The 21084-nt window shown below is 44.0% G+C and overlaps 2 protein-coding genes across 5 annotated transcripts; both read left to right on the plus strand.

Moving 5' to 3' along the window:
• The first annotated feature begins 776 nt into the window (after positions 1-776).
• On the plus strand, positions 777-6535 carry pip5kl1 (phosphatidylinositol-4-phosphate 5-kinase-like 1). The gene is made up of 9 exons (XM_047051024.1): positions 777-974; positions 3160-3210; positions 3318-3472; positions 3634-3758; positions 4014-4048; positions 4134-4189; positions 4310-4422; positions 4719-4881; positions 5212-6535. Exons 1-9 carry the CDS (start codon positions 777-779, stop codon positions 5606-5608), a joined length of 1293 nt encoding a protein of 430 aa, XP_046906980.1. The 3' UTR covers positions 5609-6535.
• A 1683-nt stretch (positions 6536-8218) lies between these two features.
• sh3glb2b (SH3-domain GRB2-like endophilin B2b) lies at positions 8219-20646 on the plus strand. Of its 4 annotated transcripts, XM_047051029.1 has the most exons (13): positions 8219-8404; positions 9306-9447; positions 9681-9692; positions 10501-10629; positions 10807-10940; positions 11109-11201; positions 12256-12318; positions 14682-14771; positions 16133-16233; positions 18017-18031; positions 18478-18664; positions 18812-18919; positions 19575-20646. In XM_047051029.1, the coding sequence occupies exons 1-12, from the start codon at positions 8342-8344 to the stop codon at positions 18917-18919; spliced, it is 1137 nt and encodes a 378-aa protein (XP_046906985.1). In that variant the 5' UTR covers positions 8219-8341; the 3' UTR covers positions 19575-20646. The 4 variants fall into 4 exon arrangements, with proteins under 4 accessions (XP_046906985.1, XP_046906989.1, XP_046906987.1 ...); XM_047051033.1 differs by lacking the exons at positions 9681-9692; positions 18017-18031; XM_047051031.1 differs by lacking the exons at positions 18017-18031; positions 19575-20646 and having other exon boundaries at positions 18812-19095.
• The last annotated feature ends 438 nt before the right edge of the window (positions 20647-21084 follow it).

Consider the following 21084-nt stretch of genomic DNA (forward strand, 5'->3'; position numbering starts at 1 on the left):
CTGTCCTAAACAGCAGTTCAGACGGGTTCTCCACAGACCATCGGACCCAAACTGAAGTCATTGCTGTAATTCCCCTCAGCAGGAATGGAGAATTTAAGGGGCCGATCCAGATTTCGTTACTTTGATTATATATACTATATACTAGATATTGTGCTACTTAAAGCACAATAGTTATTATTCGACAAAGTGCCGACTCAATAGTTATAGAATAGATCATCAAAGGTTTTTGCTGATACTTGAGTTAACTGCAACATCCAGGAACTTCACATGATACCTCTCTTTCCTTAAGTACCTGTTGTCAAGGAGACAAGCTGGTTGATTCATTATCACTGGTTGTATTTACATATCTCATTACGTTGAGAATACATTTATGTCAGTAGTTACACCCACCTGCTTGTTTCAAACATTGGAAATGCGTTGTGTCAAAGTTAATCAATATCCCGCCGATATGCCGATAAGTTTCCACTCTCTGCACCTAGCAAGCTTCAATAGTGCCACAGTGCTGTTGGGACAGAAAGCTTGTTGCCAGGCAGGTTTACATAGCAACACAAATTGTTTATTGCTGGGAAAAATACCTGAGACTGGAACACGTCTCAGATCAACTTTAGCCTTGTGCAAAGGGTGAAAACTTCTGTTGTTTGACGTGTGCATACAACATAGAACTCTATAGAGCTACTGTTGTGTGAAGTGTTTGTGTGGAGTTATGGTTGTGTGAATTGTGAAGCATGTGTGTTGCAGGTGTGTGTGTACCTGTTTAAAGTGTGTGTGTGTTGCAGATGGAGATGTCCAGGGCTGTGGGGCAGGCCCAGCGCTCTCGCACGGTGAAGAGGAGGCTGTGGGGAGGCCTGAGACAGCAGTGGAAGCTGTTGGGCTTGTTTGAGATTGACCAGCAGCACGACTTCTACAGCCTTACCTGCATGATGAAGGAGGGCCTGGCTGCTGCCATACAGAACACCATCGACAACCCTACACCTGTGAGTTCTGAGGTGCTTAAGGAACCTAACTAAGGGACCATCTTGATGCCTGCTACTGACAAAAAGCTGCTCGCTTGTAGAGGAAGTTTACTTGTAATTGTAACATCCTGTAATGGATTTGATCTAATTTACGTGGTTCCTGAGGACAGGAGAGTGCACAATGAATATGTACCAAGTCAATGTACTATACAGAACTGTTGAGTTATTGTTGGTTACACTCTGGTTATTGTTGGTGAGTCAGGTGAGTCAGGTGGCTGAGCGGTGAGGGAGTCGGGCTAGTAATCAGAAGGTTGCTGGATCGATTCCCCGCCATGCCAAATGACGTTGTGTCCTTGGGCAAGGCACTTCACCTTACTTGCCTCGGGGGGAATGTCCCTGTACTTACTGTAAGTCGCTCTGGATAAGAGCGTCTGCTAAATGACTAAATGTAAATGTAAATGTAAATGTTGGTTACACTCTGGTTATTGTTGGTTACAATCTGGTTATTGTTGGTTACACTCTGGTTATTGGTCTCCTCTCTGGTGGTCTAGTGTCTGCTCTGGTGGTCTCTACTCTGGTGGTCTCTACTCTGATGGTCTCTACTCTGGTGGTCTCTACTCTGGTGGTCTCTACTCTGGTGGTCTCTGCTCTGGTGGTCTGTATTCTGGTGGTCTCTACTCTGGTGGTCTCTATTCTGGTGGTCTCTACTGGTTCTGGTAACTTGTTTAGGAGGGCTAGTTCTGGGTATTTTTGTTGAGCTTGTTGAGCAAGGCTGCTTGCCCTCAGTGGTCCCCAGGCAAGCTGGTGTGTCTGACAAACACCATTGTGTTCCCCACAGAGGAGCAGGGAAACAATACACTGGCTTGTATTAGAGTCAGTAGGGCTCAGCCTCTGTCAGAGGAACTCATTCACATTTAGATTCAAGTGTACAATTACAGATAGTACTTCCCTCTATCAGTTGATAACTGTGTACTAACAATTCAGATCTTAGACTGAAGAGATCCACTAGCTATACCACACCACCAGTAAAGATCAGATCATATCTTAGACTGAAGAGATCCACTAGCTATACCACACCACCAGTAAAGATCAGATCTTATCTTAGACTGAAGAGATCCACTAGCTATACCACACCACCAGTAAAGATCAGATCTTATCTTAGACTGAAGAGATCCACTAGCTATACCACACCACCAGTAAAGATCAGATCTTATCTTAGACTGAAGAGATCCACTAGCTATACCACACCACCAGTAAAGCAAACAACACATTTCAGTATTCCAGATTATGTGAATGGTATTTACCCAAGGACAGCAGCTTTGAGGTAGAATTCATAAACAAACATATATAACACATACAAACATATATAACATATACCAACATATATAACATATACATACATATATAACATATACCAACATTTATAACATATACAAACATATATAACATATACATACATATATAATCTGTTTGGAACTGAAACCTTTAGGCACAATTGTTTCTTTACGTTTTTATTTATATTATAAAAATATATTTTATCTTTGTAAAAAATATGTTACATTTACTTAGGAATATTATTGTTATTAGAAATGTTAAGTAAGTAAAAATGTAATCAACATTTTCATGGTGACTGATAGACACACACGCGCACACACAGACACACACACACGCACGAATGCACACACTCACACACACACACATGCACGCACCCACACACACACGCACACACATGCTCGCACAGAAACATACACACACACACGCACAGAAACATACACACACACATACACACATACATACAGACACACACACACCACCATGTGATTCCTAGCAGTCCAGGTCCCATTGAAACATGTCTGCTGACACATCAGCTGAAAGCATGAATGTCCGTTCTGTTGTCTATTAGTCATTGTAACTCCTGGACTAATCCTGACCCTCCAAACCAAACCAACACCAGGACCATCTGTCAACTCAGATTCTGCTTCTCTACAATTTACATTGAATAATTATTGGCATGGATGTTTTCACAATTATTTTAAGTCAAACAGTAAACTAATATTAATTGATAGAACTCTATAAAATAATGGTTACGTCTTGTTTCTCATATTTTTTGATTTCCTACACCATTACAGATATACACTGACATCCTGTGCCTGCAGGGTGATGTCACATCTGTGATGTCATATCTATTCACTTCCTCTCTTGTCAGGATGAGCTCTCAGAGAAGGATTTCAGATTGGAAGTTACTCAAATACACGAGGTACGTAGAAGCGAGAACCACATCTAACAGAACCTGACCATGCCCCATCAGCCCCTGCCCTAATCCTAACACCAATCTTAACACTCCTCCATGAATCTCGTTCAAAGGACTTTAGGATGGAGACGTTTGCGGGGCCAGTGTTTTCCAGCCTGCGGCGCTTGCTCGGCATGACTGAGAAGGAGTACCAGCACTCACTGTGTTCCAGCGGCTGCTACCTGCAGTTCATCAGCAACTCCAAGAGCAAGGCCGACTTCTTCCTGACGTGAGTCAGCACAAACGCTCTGTCACTCTCTTTGCACACTCTCACATACACACACACACATATACTCTCTCTCTCTTTCTCTCTCTCTCTCTCTCTCTCTCTCTCTCTCTCTCACACACAATATTTGTTCACATGTCTGGCGTTTTGTGATTTCTCTCTAGGAATGATAAACGCTTCTTCCTGAAGACTCAGAACAGAAGAGAAGTGAAGTTTCTCTTGTCTAATCTGAGGGTTTACATGGAGCACCTGGAGAAATACCCTCATTCACTCCTGGTGAAGTTCTTAGGTGAGACAGACACACGCACACACAGATACAAATTTAGAGCACTTATTGAATTCCTTTTGTGCTGACAATTCTTTATACCAGAATTGTCAGAAATGGTTCAGATTACCCAAACAAAACCCCTGCTATAAATCAAAATAATTTGAGGAAACTGTATATGAAGCAAACCATTTCACGACAAAAATCATTTTTAATTCTGTGTATTGAAGGTGTTCACATGATTATGACTAAGATCATGTTTAATTCTGTGTATTCAAGGTGTTCACATGATTAACATTCCTCATAGAAAGAAGGTACTGTGAGCTATTTGAGATTTAATTCAATTAAACAGGTTTCCATTAATACAACGAGAAAACTAACTCCCCGTATTGTCCACAGAAGTATTTTCTTGTTATGCAGAGTGTTTTCTACCCAGATGACAGGATCAATGCCAGGTAAAGCCCTCTGTTTGAGGGAAAAAATCTAATCCTCAGGAATGTGTATCTTCCTCAAGAAGGTGTTGGTGTTTTGTCTGCAGACAGACATGATCCTGTTGGTGTCTGATGGTATTTCAGGTATGACATTAAGGGGTGTGAAGTGAGTCGGTGGACTGAGCCGGCACCAGAAGACAGCCAGGTCATCGTGGTTCTAAAGGACCTGAACTTTGAGGGCCAGTGCATCACTTTAGGTGAGAGTTGAACTGCTGAACCTAAAAATATGTCGTAAGATCGAGTAACATCTTTGATTGTGTTCCACATGAATCCACTTTTTTAAACTTTAACCTCTACGTCACTGTGGATAAAGCATCATTATTTAGCTAGTTTAGTTGTTAATGTAGAATGTTAAAGTATTAACTGCAGGAGGCATTCTCTCTGTGTGTCTCTCTCTCTCTCTCTCGTCTCTCTCTCTGTCTCTCTGTCTCTCTGTCTCTCTCTCTCTCTCGTCTCTGTCTCTCTCTCTGTCTCTCTCTCTGTCTCTCCCCAGCCCAGCAGCGCCCCTGGCTGCTGCGCCAGGTGCAGGCTGACACGTCTTTCCTGCAGCGCCTCAATGTTCTGGATTACAGCCTGCTCCTGGCCCAGCAGCCCCTGCAGCAGGACGAGCGCCTTCAGGGCCTCTCCTTCGCCAGCCTCATCATGCGCACCAAGAAGTGAGTACCTCCACACACTCTCTGCTCTTCTACCACTAATGTGTGCTCTATAGTTATGAAACTGTACTGTACTTCCTATAAAGAAACAGGTCCTGTTGTTACATTTGTACATTTTTCATTTATGGAGACGCTTTTCTCCAAAGCAGCATATACAAAGTACAGCAGAATATCAAGGATCAGAAGCGCAGAGTTCTAATAGGATTATCAAGGAATGGTCTGTTTTTACCAGTCACAGTGCAACAATAACATCGTACTGCAGTATTACAGTGCCATCTGACTGCAGTATTACAGTACAGTACAGTTACCCTCTTGATCCACTCTCATCTTCAGGTCGGTGATCGCAGGCTCCAGCCCCGCCCACTCTGACCCAGGGGCGATCCCAGGGGCAGTGCTGAGGGCAGAGTCAGAGACAGGAAGCTGCTGGGTGACAGGGACGCAGGCAGGAAGTGAACTGCCCGACGCCCTCCCGAACTCTGCGGAACTGCAGGACTTCCAGGTGCAGAACCGCAGGCTGCTTCCCAGCAGCAGGAACCCCCTCCACGTCATCGACGGCCCCGAGCACCGATACTTCTTGGGCATCATCGACATATTCACGGTCTACGGCTTCAGGAAGCGTCTGGAGCACCTGTGGAAAAGGATTAGGCATCCAGGGCAAACTTTCTCCACCGTAAGCCCCTCCACCTACTGCCTGCGGCTGTGCAGCTGGGTGCAGGACCACAGCCAGTAGAGTCAGAGCACCATAGAGTCAGAGGATCATAGAGTCAGAGGATCATAGAGTCAGAGGATCATAGAGTCAGAGGATCATGGCAGAGTCATGGAGACAGAGACTCCTTACCTTGCTGCTCTGCCACAGCAGGACAGAGACACAGTGACCAACCCTGACAACCCTCCCAGAATGCAGGTGTCCCTCTGTGCTTCTTCGCCATGTGTCAACATGCTTAAACCCAGAACACCCTCCTTGTGAGGCACAAAGATCCTCTGCAGCATACAAGCTTTTCCTAAAGTGTTAAGATTAGAAACACAAAACTTACCTGTCAAAAGAAAGTGCTGTGATTGATACATATAATTTCCTAATTGGCATTGCGAGTTAATTAATTAATGTTTCATTTACTTTTACCTTTAACAAATATGTATTTGATTTACATTTGAATTTGATGAGACACAGTTGTATTCTTTCTTATGAATTTGTTTATTTTTTCCTGAACATTGAAGTGTTGATCCTGGTTTCAGTGTTGTACGTCACCTTCACAGACAAGTGAATATTCCCCAGATATTGTTTATATATACTTTGTGCGAAAAATGGCAAGACCAGAAAGAGGCTGATGAGTTCTTAGTTAAATATAAGATATTCTGCTCATTTAATTAACATTGTAAAGACTATGGTCCTGTGGGCCATCTTCTGGGATATGATCTGAACCAGGATCTTTAGGCTCTAATCCTGGAGAGCAATGGCTGATGTATGTTCGCTGGAACTTGTCCTAAAGGTGTTTCAGATTATCTGAATATGTAAAATACTGGCTGCTACACTACTGGCATTGGCTACTGACACAATGCATCACATCTGAATGTTAGGTAACACAAAGAAATACACTAAAGGCCAAGACCCAACAAGATAGCTCTTTGTAGGAACCAAAATTGTCTAATAAATGGCTTGCTCCAGAACATGAATTCCTTTGTGTCGGGCGTGTAATTAATGTGTATTGTTGTCAAAGTATTATTGTTATTTTTGGCCTGTATCTAGTTTGATATAACTGTTTGCTTTTAATCTGTTTTGCAAGTGAATAATACAACATGAATTAATTCTGTGTTATGTTAATTCAATGTTGGGAAAGTTCTGCTAGTAGTCGAAATACAGCTGCATACGTGTAGGCATGAAAGCTGGATGCTGCATGAAAGCTGGATGCTGCATGAAAGCTGGATGCTGCATGAAAGCTGGATGCTGCATGAAAGCTGGATGCTGCATGAAAGCTGGATGCTGCATGAAAGCTGGATGCTGCATGAAAGCTGGATGCTGCATGAAAGCTGGATGCTGGATGAAAGCTGGATGCTGCATGAAAGCTGGATGCTGCATGAAAGCTGGATGTTGGATGAAAGCTGGATGCTGCATGAAAGCTGGATGCTGGATGAAAGCTGGATGCTGCATGAAAGCTGGATGCTGCATGAAAGCTGGATGCTGTATGAAAGCTGGATGCTGCATGAAAGCTGGATGCTGCATGAAAGCTGGATGCTGCATGAAAGCTGGATGCTGGATGAAAGCTGGATGCTGCATGAAAGCTGGATGCTGGATGAAAGCTGGATGCTGCATGAAAGCTGGATGCTGGATGAAAGCTGGATGCTGCATGAAAGCTGGATGCTGGATGAAAGCTGGATGCTGGATGAAAGCTGGATGCTGTATGAAAGCTGGGTGCTGGATGAAAGCTGGATGCTGTATGAAAGCTGGATGCTGCATGAAAGCTGGATGCTGCATGAAAGCTGGATGCTGTATGAAAGCTGGATGCTGCATGAAAGCTGGATGCTGGATGAAAGCTGGATGCTGGATGAAAGCTGGATGCTGTATGAAAGCTGGGTGCTGGATGAAAGCTGGATGCTGCATGAAAGCTGGATGTTGTGTGAAAGCTGGATGCTGTATGAAAGTTGGATGCTGGATGTTCCCGAAACAAATCCTTTCAACATAGGCCTATTTGTTTTGAGCACTGACGATTTTAGACCCTTTTTAGGGGTGCTCAAGCACTCCTAAATTTCATCTCAGCACCCCTAAAATAATAATAAAAAATATATATAGTTTTTATTATTTGATGCTGGTAGTTCATGAAGAAGAAATGGACATCCTTAGTTTTTTCATTCATTCAATATTTTGCATGATAATACATAAATGTTTACCAGATGTTATTAATTGTTATCCAGTGAAATGAGGGATTTATTAGCAAGGGGGTTTAGCACTTATGCAAATCACTGTATCCATGTTACATTCTCATTGGGGGCTGAGCACCCCTAAAGGTCTGATCCTAGAATCACCCCTGGTTTTGAGAATGAAATACATCAACGAAAACCATTTAAACTTCTTTGATATGTTGTTATCTGTTTAGGGAGAATAAAAGTGTATCTCTATGCTAGAATTTTCATACCAAGCTCAGGGTATGATGAATATGATTCTACTTTAAATGTAGACCATAGTTTGACTCTTGACTGGGTGAGGCCAATATTCCTAACACTGTATTCGAATGTTACCGTGGATTGTTGGATGGCTGTGACCGTAACAACAGACGTGGGAGGGGGAAATTGCATCGGGTCTCTTTAAAACTAGGACATGTAATAGATTACCGACCACATGCAGACGGATTAGGGGTTGGTCGCCAGTGCGTAGGCTACTACATGTTTAAATCGAGCGAAAGGACTCCCTTAGCAGGGGACACAAACAAGCCGATGTTGCGGGAACACAACGTTTGCATAAGCTGATACGATGGATTTCAATGTCAAAAAGCTCGCTTCAGACGCAGGGGTGTTCTTTACTCGTGCAGTCCAGGTAGGCTATTAGGAAAACCAATAGTTTTTAAATCAGCCTATTTGCGATAAACTACTGTGATCCGAATCCCTGCGAGTATGAATTCAGAGTACAGAACTATTTTTTATGATGATTAATTAGGTAATAACCATGCAAGCGACAATTACATTTAATTGTACAATTCCTGTTAAGGATGTCTCCCGCTAACGTCATTGTAAGCCGATAAAGGCTAGTTAAGCCTGCATCCATTATTGATGGCTGTTCCTAACCGTAGAGCCACGGGGTGCATGTGACAGTTACCGTGGAGGAGCTGATGTGTCGCTCCTCGGCTCTATGGAGACAACACCGCGCGTTTCTCATATTTCATACGAGTTAATACAGTCCATTACGTAGGTAGCGAAGGGTAAGCTACTGTAGGTTAGGCGCGTGTAGCCCCTAACCTACAAGGCTGTCAAAAGTATTTACTTCATTTGGGTCCCTGGAATTGTCATCGAAGCCATTTTGCTATCTTATTGATCACATGCACTCATGCCTGATCAATACTTTCTTCTAGCGTCTTGGTACAGCCCCGTGACGAGCCCTGGAGCGGAGTCACGGGGTCAGCCGTGTCCGTGTGGGTCTGTTCACATCCAGTCATGGTCTAATATAAAAAAATATGGAGCGCTTCATGGACTCAAAATTAGTTCGTTTGAGGTACTCTTTGGACAGGAATTCATGTGGACTAAAACACAAGAAAAGTCAGGCACTCTCTTTGAAAGCAATTCAAACACCTTTATTTTAAATGTCCATGTTTGGACTATTGGTGACATTGGTGTATTAAAGACCTACTTAAATAAAATATCATATATAGGATTCATAGAGCATACTACTTAGTACAGGATACATACTCAATGCTGGGTGTAAATGCTTTGTGTGTTTGAAGTTCACAGAGGAGAAACTGGGTCAAGCAGAGAAGACTGAGCTGGATGCCCATCTGGAGAACCTGCTGGCTCGAGCCGACTGCACCAAGAACTGGACTGAGAAGATCTTCAGACAAACTGAAGTGCTGCTGCAACCCAACCCAAGTGAGTCACTCTTGTAGAGCTGGTGGATTCACTGATCCAAATCTGTATAGCCCGGCTTCACATATGCCACATATCGCACCTTAACAAATCCACTTCATTATTTTGTATTTCAAATCTTGTACTTTTTTGTATACATTTCCAGTTATGAAGCATGGAGTATTCATTATCTGATCACAGTAATTATACATAATGGAAAACTCTAACCCTTGACTTTGTTATCCTCCATGCTACAGTTGACCACACAGGTACGTTTTGACCACACCATACGTTCTGTATTCACGGTGCACAGATCTCCTGATATATAGAACTGCTCCTTCTAGCCTTACTTCATCCAGGACCAAGTCTGGAGGTCTATGTGCTTACAGCTAGCTAGGAGTCACAAAATAAACTTTTAGTTGTTCCCTTTTAGGGGGTAAGGGTGAACTGCAGCCTTTCTTCAACTCCCTCAACAGATCAGGGACCCAGTTAGCCAAACATGAACGCAGCAAGACTCCATCTTTCTGTGATCAATAGACTCCATCTGTCTGTGTGTTATTTGACATGCTGTTACTCAGTGTCCGTGTGCGTGTTTCTTTATGGTAAGCTGTTTGCTGTGTACACTGCCCTGTCAGTCTTCAGCTAAACAGGTTTTCTGATCTAAACTGTGTTCGTCAGTATTCTCAAAGACAAAAGAGGCTGTTATTATTATAGTATAGTGATTTGTTCTGATGAACTATAGGAAAGTACTTCCATCCCTTTGCTAATGGTGATTCTGTTAGGTTACATTGTGTTGTCTTCAGTGTTGACTTGTTGGGTTTTTGTTCTACCTTAGTTTAAGAACTAGGGTTCAGGGTTTACATGTTATGGGTCAAGGTTTAACAGGTAGGGTCAGGTGTTATGGGTCAAGGGTAATGGGGTCAGGGGTTCCTGTTTTGAACAGGAACCCCCTGTTTTTAAATAAAGGTGAAATAAATAAATAAAAACCCTACAGCATGCTTCTGTCTTTGCCCAGGCGCCTGTGTAGAGGGTTAGGGTTCGTCTTCTGAACTCTTCAGCATGTCTATGTCTGCCCAGGTGCCCGTATAGAGGAGTTCTTCTATGAGAAGCTGGATAAGAAGCTCCCCTGCCGGACTACAAACGGGGAGCTACTGGGCCAGTACATGTTGGATGCGGCCAGGGACTTTGGCCCCGGCACACCCTATGGTACCTGGCTTACATTTGATTCATTTAGCTTTTATCCAAAACAACACACAATGATCATGTGACCTGACTACGTAGCCGTGAGTCTACATGATCTGTAGATGATCTCAGCAGCCCTCCTGGCTGCAGACCTGGATGTGTTTGGAACAGGCAGCACTCTGGTCGTGTGTGTGTAAACAGGCAGCACTCTGGTCACGGTGGGAGAGTACCAGAAGAGACTTGGAGGAGCAGAGCGGGAGTTCCTTCAGACTTCAGCCGTCAACTTCCTGGCACCTCTCCGCAACTTCCTGGAGGGAGACTGGAAAACAATCTCAGTGAGTTAACCCTAGGTCTATAACCTGCCCACTTCCCCCTGCCCCTGCCCCTGCCCCTCCTGCCCTTGCCTGATGGTACCTTCTGCCCCTGCCCCTCCTGCCCTTGCCTGATGGTACCTTCTGCCCCTGCCCCTCCTGCCCTTGCCTGATGGTTTCTCCCTCTTGCAGAAAGAGAGGCGTCTCCTTGAGAACCGGCGTCTGGACCTCGACATCTGTAAAGCACGTCTGAAGAAAGCCAAACAAGCTGAGGCCAAAGCTGCGGTAAGCCTTCCTGTCCTGGACCCCCGCTAACCCTCACGCGATCCCTGGAAGCCCCGCTAACCATAATTCCCCTCCCCCATCCTTCTTGGCTTGGGCTCCTCACCCATCCTGAGAGATTTTGGGTGAGGGGTGAGGTTCGGGTAAGGGTTAGAGAAGTCTACTAATACGTGTGATCTGGAGGTCCAGTTATCTATGTGCCTGTCATGCCACCAGAACATCATCATTCACATTTATGGTTATTTGGCGCCCCCTGCTGACTCTTAACTAAACTGTTCCTCTTATCATTTGCCGTAACCTAACCCTAACCCAATGGGAGCGACACGGGAGGATTGACATGAACAAACACCATTCAGCTTTTGGTTATATTCAACCAAACAAATTAAAATCTTGCATGCCTATATCCTTTTCTTACTATGTCATCTTGTTCTTCCAGAAGAACTTTCCATTGCGCTTGGTATCCCTGACCAGCAGGAGGCAGGCTATTTATTGTCATGAATAGAATATATTCTTGTGCTGCTATAAAAAAAATATGAACGACATTCCATGTGATCTTGATTTCCGTAAACTAGACGCAATTTAAAGTAGCTACATCTCAGCTAACAGACAGAGCAACAATAATAACATCTCAACTACAGAGCAATAATATAACATCTTAACTACAGAGCAATAACATAACATCTCTTCTACAGAGCAACAATATAATATCAACGGCTGTATTGCATAGTAGATGACAGCAAAAGCATATATCCAATACATAATATCTGAAGTGCAACATGAAACTGTTTTGAGGGTCTCTGATGCTGCAGTGGTGCATGATCTCCAATATAACTTGTGGTGAGAAGATCCATGGTTAGCTTCAGCACTAGGGTGTTCTAGGTTCTGACTGCACACACACAGGTCTCTGAACTCTCACAACTGTACAGGTGGCCTGTGTGGTTCTACCTTTACAAATTAATATGACGTTTTTATAAATATGTACAAGTTTATATAGTCTTTTTTTTCTTCTGTTTGTTGAAGCTGCGAGTGTCCCCACCTGTCCCTTCCTGCTTTGCAGGCCGCCCCAGACTTTCAGGAAACCAGGCCTCGAAACTACGTCCTGTCTGCTAGCGCCTCCGCGGTAAGAGAGCAAGATGGAGGAGACCAGAACACACACACAGATCCATTTATATAGTATACACATACTCCAGCAGTGTGGAGACTGGAGGAAAGGTCAGAGAAATGATACTTCCATTCTAACCCCTTATTTGTTTCACTGATCAGACCAATTAGAGGTAAGGTTCTGCGACTATTCTATATTGTTTATAAACTTGTGTTGCTGTTTCTCACCTCTCTGGCCCAATGCCTAACAGCTAAACAGTGGATGGGAGAGCTGGGATTTCTCAGATACCGATGTGTCTGAGGAGAGAAAGGTTGTATGTTGTTTTAGAACGCCAGTGTTAGGTAGATGGTGACACCTGCAGTTAGAGGATATGATTCTGTAGAGAGTATTAGGGAGTTATGTGTAGTGTTTGTTTACACGTGGAAGGATCCTAGAAACGGGTGTGAGCTTGTGTCGGTGTTGTGTGGATTCCTCCTCGTGATGCTTCCTCTGACTCAGCCAGCGACACTCAGTTTACTGTTGGAAAGAGTAAACAAGGCTACTGAGGGAGTGTCCTGGTTTCCTTGGTGACTGCAGCTGGCTCACTAAACAAGTCTACCGAGGGAGTCTCCTGGTTTCCTTGGTGACTGCAGCTGGCTCTCTAAACAAGTTTACTGAGGGAGTCTCCTGGTTTCCATGGTGACTGCAGCTGGCTAAGACCAGCTGTATTTTCTGCCCCCAGTTAAGGTTTATGAAGGCCGTGTGTACTTTCTGAGTACAGATGGATATATGACAGTGAATATTACATTTATGAATCATTCACCATTATGGCAATGATTAAGCCAGCTCGATTAATCACTTCACAGCTATGGATGTTACACAGAGGGCTTAACAGATGAATATAAATATGGCAAAGAAATATGGTTATGAAGCATGAAGTGAATATGTCTCCCATCAAAGTCAGTAAATGCTGCGTAATATATCTTCTGTGTGTTAAATTATTTTAAACTGCAGACCATGGTTTGAATCAGAGCACAGTCATATGAAATCCAGGAAAATACTCCCTATATTACTGAAGTATTTTCCTTTCGTGTTTCCTTCCTTGGCCTTAAGATTTTATAGTGAAGTCTTAATGGCTGTCTTTGATGTCTTAATGGCTGTATTGTGTTGTGATTATGATCCTCTTGACCCTGGTTCCTGTGGTTCCCAAGAGGAACCACATCCTCCCAGGCCAGCTCCCAAGGAGGAAACCACACCATGACTCAGTTTTCCTCAGACATCCAGACCTCCAGAGGTTCTCTGCAGCTGCCAAACTATACAGATTGTTGACTAAGGACAGGCTTTGTTGCCAAGCCCAGGTCATTAATGACAGATACAGCTTTACAAGAACAGCAGACACGACAGCAGTCTCATCCTGGGCTTCTCTAATCTGAGGGGGAACACGTGTAGTGTTGAAGGAATTTATCCATAACGTCATACATGTTTTGGCCTTCCATAGTGTGAAAAGCAGTGTCAGTAATGCAGAGCATGTTGAGCTTTACAGGTTGAAGCAGTGAGACTGCTGCATGGTGTGCCATTAATTCTAAAGTAAGATTATGTTTATTGTGTCAAATGATGACACTTACACTATATCATAGAAAAAACTAATGTGTTACACGTATACTTTTGGTTTATGGTTATCGGTCATTATCATCACTACTAGGTTTAGCCAATCAATCTGTCCCCAAAAATTGACCAAAGTAATATAGTTGATTTGTCAGTTACAAATCAACTGAATGCAGCTGATAGTTTGTACTATCAAAAGATACCTCATAAAAGTTCCTTGAGGACCCAGTGAAAGAAGTATGAATGTGGATGTAGCTTGGGGTGTGATGTCACCATTGTGGAATTGTTGCTCTGAAAATGTTTCATTTCCTTGTCATGCTGCCTCTCCCAGCTCTGGAGTGAGGAAGTGGACAAAGTAAGTAGTGCTTAAAATACCCACTAGGTAGGCCTGTGTATGTAGACCTCAGGGTTCTATAGGTGTGTAATTAAGATGTATGTTCACGTTTGGGTTGGAGTTAGCATTGTATGTGTGTTTGTGTGTGTACCTGCGTGGATGTGTACCTGTGTGTGTGTGTGTGTTTGTGTGTACATTGGCCTGTGCACATGCTGGTGTGTGTGTGTGTGTGTGTTTGTGTGTACATTGGCCTGTGCACATGCTGGTGTGTGTTTGTGTACATTTGCCTGTGCACATGCTGGTGTGTGTGTGTGTGTGTGTGTGTGTACATTGGCCTGTGCACATGCTGGTGTGTGTGTGTGTGTGTGTGTGTGTGTGTACATTGGCCTGTGCACATGCTGGTGTGTGTGTGTGTGTGTGTACATTGGCCTGTGCTCATGCTGGTGTGTGTGTGTGTCGGCAGGCGGAGCAGGAGCTGCGTGTGGCCCAGACTGAGTTTGACAGACAAGCGGAGGTGACGCGCCTCCTGCTGGAGGGGATCAGCAGCACACATGTGAGGACAGACCCTCTCAGGGTCTGAACCCTAACCCATCATCATTAGGGTTACCATCATCACCACCACCACCACCACCAAACCCATCATCATTAGGGTTACCATCATCACCCTCACCCATCATCATCAGGGTTACCATCATCACCAAACACATCATCACCCTAACCCATCATCATTAGGGTTACCATCATCACCCTAACCCATCATCATTAGGGTTACCATCATCACCACCAAACACATCATCACCCTAACCCATCATCATTAGGGTTACCATCATCACCACCAAACACATCATCACCCTAACCCATCATCATTAGGGTTACCATCATCACCACCAAACCCATCATCATTAGGGTTACCATCATCACCACCACCACCACCACCACCAAACACATCATCACCCTAACCCATCATCATTAGGGTTACCATCATCACCACCACCACCACCACCAAACCCATCATCATTAGGGTTACCATCATCACCACCACCACCACCACCACCAAACACATCATCACCCTAACCCATCATCATCACCACCACCACCACCACCAAACACATCATCACCCTAACCCATCATCATTAGGGTTACCATCATCACCACCACCACCACCACCAAACCCATCATCATTAGGGTTACCATCATCACCACCAAACACATCATCACCCTAACCCATCATCATTAGGGTTACCATCATCACCACCAAACACATCATCACCCATCATCATTAGGGTTACCATCATCACCACCAAACACATCATCACCCTCATCATCATCACCACCACCACCACCAAACACATCATCACCCTCATCATCATCATCAACACCACCACCACCAAACACATCATCACCCTAACCCATCATCATCACCACCACCACCACCACCAAACACATCATCATCATCATCATCATCAACACCACCACCACCACCACCAAACCCATCATCATTAGGGTTACCATCATCACCACCAAACACATCATCACCCTCATCATCAACAACACCACCACCACCAAACACATCATCACCCTCATCATCATCACCACCACCACCACCACCACCAAACACATCATCACCCTCATCATCATCATCAACACCACCACCACCACCAAACACATCATCATCATCATCATCATCAACACCACCACCACCACCAAACACATCATCACCCTCATCATCATCATCAACACCACCACCACCAAACACATCATCATCATCACCCTCATCATCATCAACACTAATACCATTATCATCATCATTAATACCACAATCATCCCTAATACCATTATCATCATCATCACTAATACCATGATCAAGCTGCTCCAGTCCATGTGTGTAACGTGAGAGGTGTTCTCCTCCGCCAGGTGAACCACCTACGCTGCCTGCATGAGTTTGTGGAGGCCCAGGCCACCTTCTACGCTCAGTGTCACCAGGCCATGCAGGAGCTGCAGACTGAGCTGCGCAGGTGAGGCTTCTCCAGATCCTCTGGCCAGCAGACAGGTGACAGGTGGCGGTAGACAGGTGACAGGTGAGGGCAGACAGGTGACAGGTGAGGGCAGACAGGTGACAGGTGGTGGCAAACAGGTGACAGGTGGCGGCAGACAGGTGACAGGTGGCGACAGACAGGTGTCAGGTGGCGACAGACAGGTGACAGGTGAGGGCAGACAGGTGACAGGTGGCGGCAGACAGGTTAGGGCAGACAGGTGACAGGTGGCGGCAGACAGGTGACAGGTGGCGGCAGACAGGTGACAGGTGAGGGCAGATAGGTGACAGGTGGCGGCAGACAGGTGACAGGTTAGGGCAGACAGGTGACATGTGGCGGCAGACAGGTGACAGGTGAGGGCAGATAGGTGACAGGTGGCGGCAGACAGGTGACAGGTGGCGGCAGACAGGTGACAGGTGAGGGCAGACAGGTGACAGGTGAGGGCAGACAGGTGACAGGTGATAGTCAGACAGGTGACAGTCAGAGAGGTGACAGTCAGACAGGTGGCGGCTGACGAGTGGTGGCTGATGGGTGGTGGCTTCAACATCTACATTTTAGAGATACAAATAGTGGACATAGAAAGTTCAGGAGAAATCAAGGGTCTGCAGTGCAGAGTTCCAACAGTATTCCTGTGGTCAGAGTCGAGGAACGGTCTGTATTTACCAGGAACAGGGCAAATAACCATTTCTCAGCTATCAGGTGCAATACAATGGTAATGTCGTAGATCGTTTCTGGTATCTACATTGAGGACACTGAATCGTGGCTGGATCAAAATACAATCATTTTTATTGGTCTCATACAGGTTATACACACAGTCACTGGACATTCTCGCGCTAAGAAGCCCAAAGCATGTCTCAAGCCCGGCTGACTTTATACTAATTAAAACCCCGCCCCTTTTCTATACTTAACCCCGCCCTTGTTCTATACTGAAATGTGTTGCAAGATCAATGAGTGTCACCTGTCAGATTCCCTCTCTGGTTCCTGTCAATATTTAATCTCTAATGTCTAGATGACATTTAACAAGTGGACTGCGTCTTCTAATGTCCAAATTTGGTACCATGCTAGAGCCTATGGTGTCTGATTTCTTTCCTATCAAGTTATGCCAGCCCTTGGCCTGGTACAAAAACAATGTAGTGAGAGCAAGTTTCTCCCAACTGATGAAATATAGCTGTGTGCTCTGCAGTAACTTCTCTCAAGGATCACGTTCAGATCAGCCTAATTCACATTCGATACAATCATTATACATTTACCATAATATTAATACAATGGGGGCCCTTCTCTAGTTTTCCCGCTTCCACAGTACTAATATCAAATAACATTTGTTTCATGGGTTCAGTCTCTTAAAAGACAGTACTACAACAGGATCAGAAATACATCACACAAAAAAGTGAAAAGTGTCACAAGAAGTAGATGTTCTGCTAAGTTTGTCCTCGTCACAAATTGCACAATGTAAACAAATCTGGACACGCGTCATGGTTTATTGCTACAGTTTTAATGGTCCTAACATTGGCTTTTCCAATACATTAATAATGTCAGCAAGCAGAGGAACTGCAGATACAGAAGGGTATGCTGTCCACAAATATTTACTGTTACTTAAGAGCAACTCTAGTTTCCTTCACATGGCCTATTCTCAGGTCCTAATGTTCCTCAGGTCCTAATGTTCTGAAAAATCCCCAGAAATTGTACTCAAATAAAATGTAGTTTTGCCTCTGTGTTGATAAATTATTGTCGCATGGTTATCTTTCTCTCAATTTCCTGCTGTCAGTGCTAATGGAGATACGTAAGTATTTGTAACCTGCCGTTTACTTAGTTAACCTGGTGTGTGTGTGTGTGTGATGAAAATGCAAGCACACAAGACATACTTGAGCTAAGGTTCACAAACAACTAATTAAAATAGTATTTATCAGGTTTAAAACTCATGAAAGTTGGGTTTACTCATTGAAAAAACTGACCACTAAGTGTTTTTAGATGAACTTTTAATGTATTGGTTCTAACCCTATTATGCTTTTACACTGTAAACCCAGTTTACAGTGTAAAAGCATAAGCAGATTTACACTGTAAACTGGGTTTACACTGTAAGCTGCTTTACACAGTAAACTGGGTTTACACTTTAAGCTGCTTTACACAGTAAACTGGGTTTACACTGTAAACTGCCTTTACACTGTAAGCTTCTTTTACACTGTAAGCATTGTTCATGTTTTTTTTCTGCTGACTGAAACCAATCAGATTTCCGAACGCGTTGTCGGCGAACCCTTCCACCTCCTGCCCCTCTCCCGTGTCCCCGGCGCTGCGGACCCCGACACCCGGCGCTCTGCAGGAGGAGCAGCAGCCTGCCACCGGCGCACGGAAGGCCAGGGTCCTGTACGACTACGATGGCCACGATGCCTCCGAGCTATCTCTGCTGGCCGATGAGGTAAAAGGGACGGGAGGGTAAGCCTAGCATGGGGATGGGTGGAGGTCAGTGTTAGAGCATTTGTTTGACTGTAGATCAAGAGGTTGCAGGGTGATTGTATGTTTTTTGTGAGTTTTTGGTCCAATCTGACATCCTTGTTTCTATCAGCTCATCACCGTGTACACTGTGCCAGGCATGGATCCTGATTGGCTGATGGGAGAGAGAGGCAACCAGAAAGGAAAAGTACCCGTGACATACCTGGAGCTGTTGAGCTAGGTCCTTACACACACACACACACACCTGAAACTCCTTAGCTAGGTCCTTACTCATAACACACACACACACACCTGAAGCTCCTTAGCTAGGTCCTTACTCATAACACACACACACACTCACAACACACACACACACACACACCTGAAGCTCCTTAGCTAGGTCCTTACTCATCACACACACACAACACACACACTCACAACACACACACCTGGAGCTTCCTAGCTAGGTCCTTACACACACACACGCACAAACACTTGTACTAATTAGTGCACAAGCACATACCTTTACAAAGTCCTACAGACATACTCTGTGTTCCCAAACATGTACAGAGGCTAATACATGTGTACCATCATGTTTAGAATGAGACATCAGTATATACCGTCTAGTTATGCAACAGGGAACTCTCAGTTCACTGTAAAGCTGTACTTTGTTTGAACAGGCCAGCTCAGTACCTGACCAGGCCTGCCAGCACATGTATCAGCTGGTATGCTAAAAGTCGTAGCCCTTTGATTCACTGGCAGTTAAAGCAGAACATATCTTCAATGTTTCACCTGAGAGCTATGGTGGTCTCAAGTCCATCTTGTTGGTCAGCTCACAGCTGACTTCCATCCTGTCTCCATTTAGTACCACACACTTGTTTCCATTTTCCTCTCAGAGGTGGTGCAGACTTGCTTCCTCTCAGATTGATGGAGTTACCTGGGCAACAACCCTGTTAGCAGTGGGAGATTGTGCGTGTGATGGCATGAAGAGAGAAGATGAGCCTGCTCTTATTGATAACAGTAATGGCATCAGTATCTTCAGAGCAGGGCAGACAGGTAGAGTAGCTGTATGAACATAGCTGAATAATAATCTTAATACAATTATAGTGCAATGGTGAAATGGGTTCTAACAACTTACACCTCTATCAACAAGGCCTCATCTGATGTTTATGAACATTTATTTAGAATTAAAGCAATACATATTTATGGATTTAGATTCCTCAGTTTTCCCAGGCAGTTTTCAGTTTACTGCGAGTTTTCCATGCTGTTTGCATGCTTTTGATGGTTGTAACAAAAACAATCATTACAAGATATTTCCGATCAGACAACCTTAAGCCAATTTTTTGTTTGAAATTATGCCAGAAGATTGAAAGCCTGAACTCATCTTGTGGGTTAACAGTGTTTGTCAGATTTAAAGTCTAAATAATTTGTGTGCGTTATCAGGTCTCCATGGTTAGGTTTTGAACATTCTAGATGTCATCAATAAAGTGTACTGTAAGTAACTAAGTAGTTCAGACGTGTTGATTCTATTTGTCTCTGATTCACCCTCTTGCCCTTCAATATGGATTCCAGAATTCAAGAAAAGTGGACTTATCACTTGCATCATGTTTAACTAATTTATTTACAGTCAATGTTTGGACAGTTTAATGCTCTAAATACTCTGGTCAGGGTGTGTCCAGAAAGACCTGTCTCTATTTTTGTTAGTTTATAGTTATACATTTGTGTTTCCCATTAGCATATGATGTTTTATGAATATTAAAACAACCCTGTCTGACAAAACCACCATGCAACACAGTCCTTTCAGATCTGCAAAAGAGTCAAATGTATTGGATCAATTATGTTTGTGTGCGTGTGTTAATGTCTTTGTGTACATATATACCTCAATATCTGCACCTGTTTATGTTTATGCTTAAATGTTGTTATTGTATGAATGAAACCTTAAACAAATAAAAATCCTGTTGAAACTGACATTTATGATGTTTGCACTGAAATGGAACATGTAAATGTGATCTGAGCTGAACTCAGCCTTTGAGGTGATAGTACTCGTAGCTGATGGGTTGGAGTTGGGGTTAGATGGGTGGATGTTGGGGTTAGATGGGTGGATGTTGGGGTTAGATGGGTGGATGTTGGGGTTAGATGGGTGGATGTTGGGGTTAGATGGGTGGATGTTGGGGTTAGATGGGTGGATGTTGGGGTTAGATGGGTGGATGTTGGGGTTAGATGGGTTGGAGTTGGGGTTAGATGGGTATAGTTTCCTGATGCATGTAAGATCATGCTTTACACTTTTTTCTTTCCCCCGGGAATCTCCTCTGATGGGGACCAGGCCTGACAAACCGTCTGCACCGGCTTGCTCGTTAGTATCACCCTAACCTGTGAAGTCAAGTGTATAAATACACCTTCTCTTCT

Source organism: Hypomesus transpacificus, unplaced genomic scaffold (assembly GCF_021917145.1).
Source record: "Hypomesus transpacificus isolate Combined female unplaced genomic scaffold, fHypTra1 scaffold_133, whole genome shotgun sequence".
NCBI classification, from domain to species: Eukaryota; Metazoa; Chordata; class Actinopteri; order Osmeriformes; family Osmeridae; genus Hypomesus; species Hypomesus transpacificus.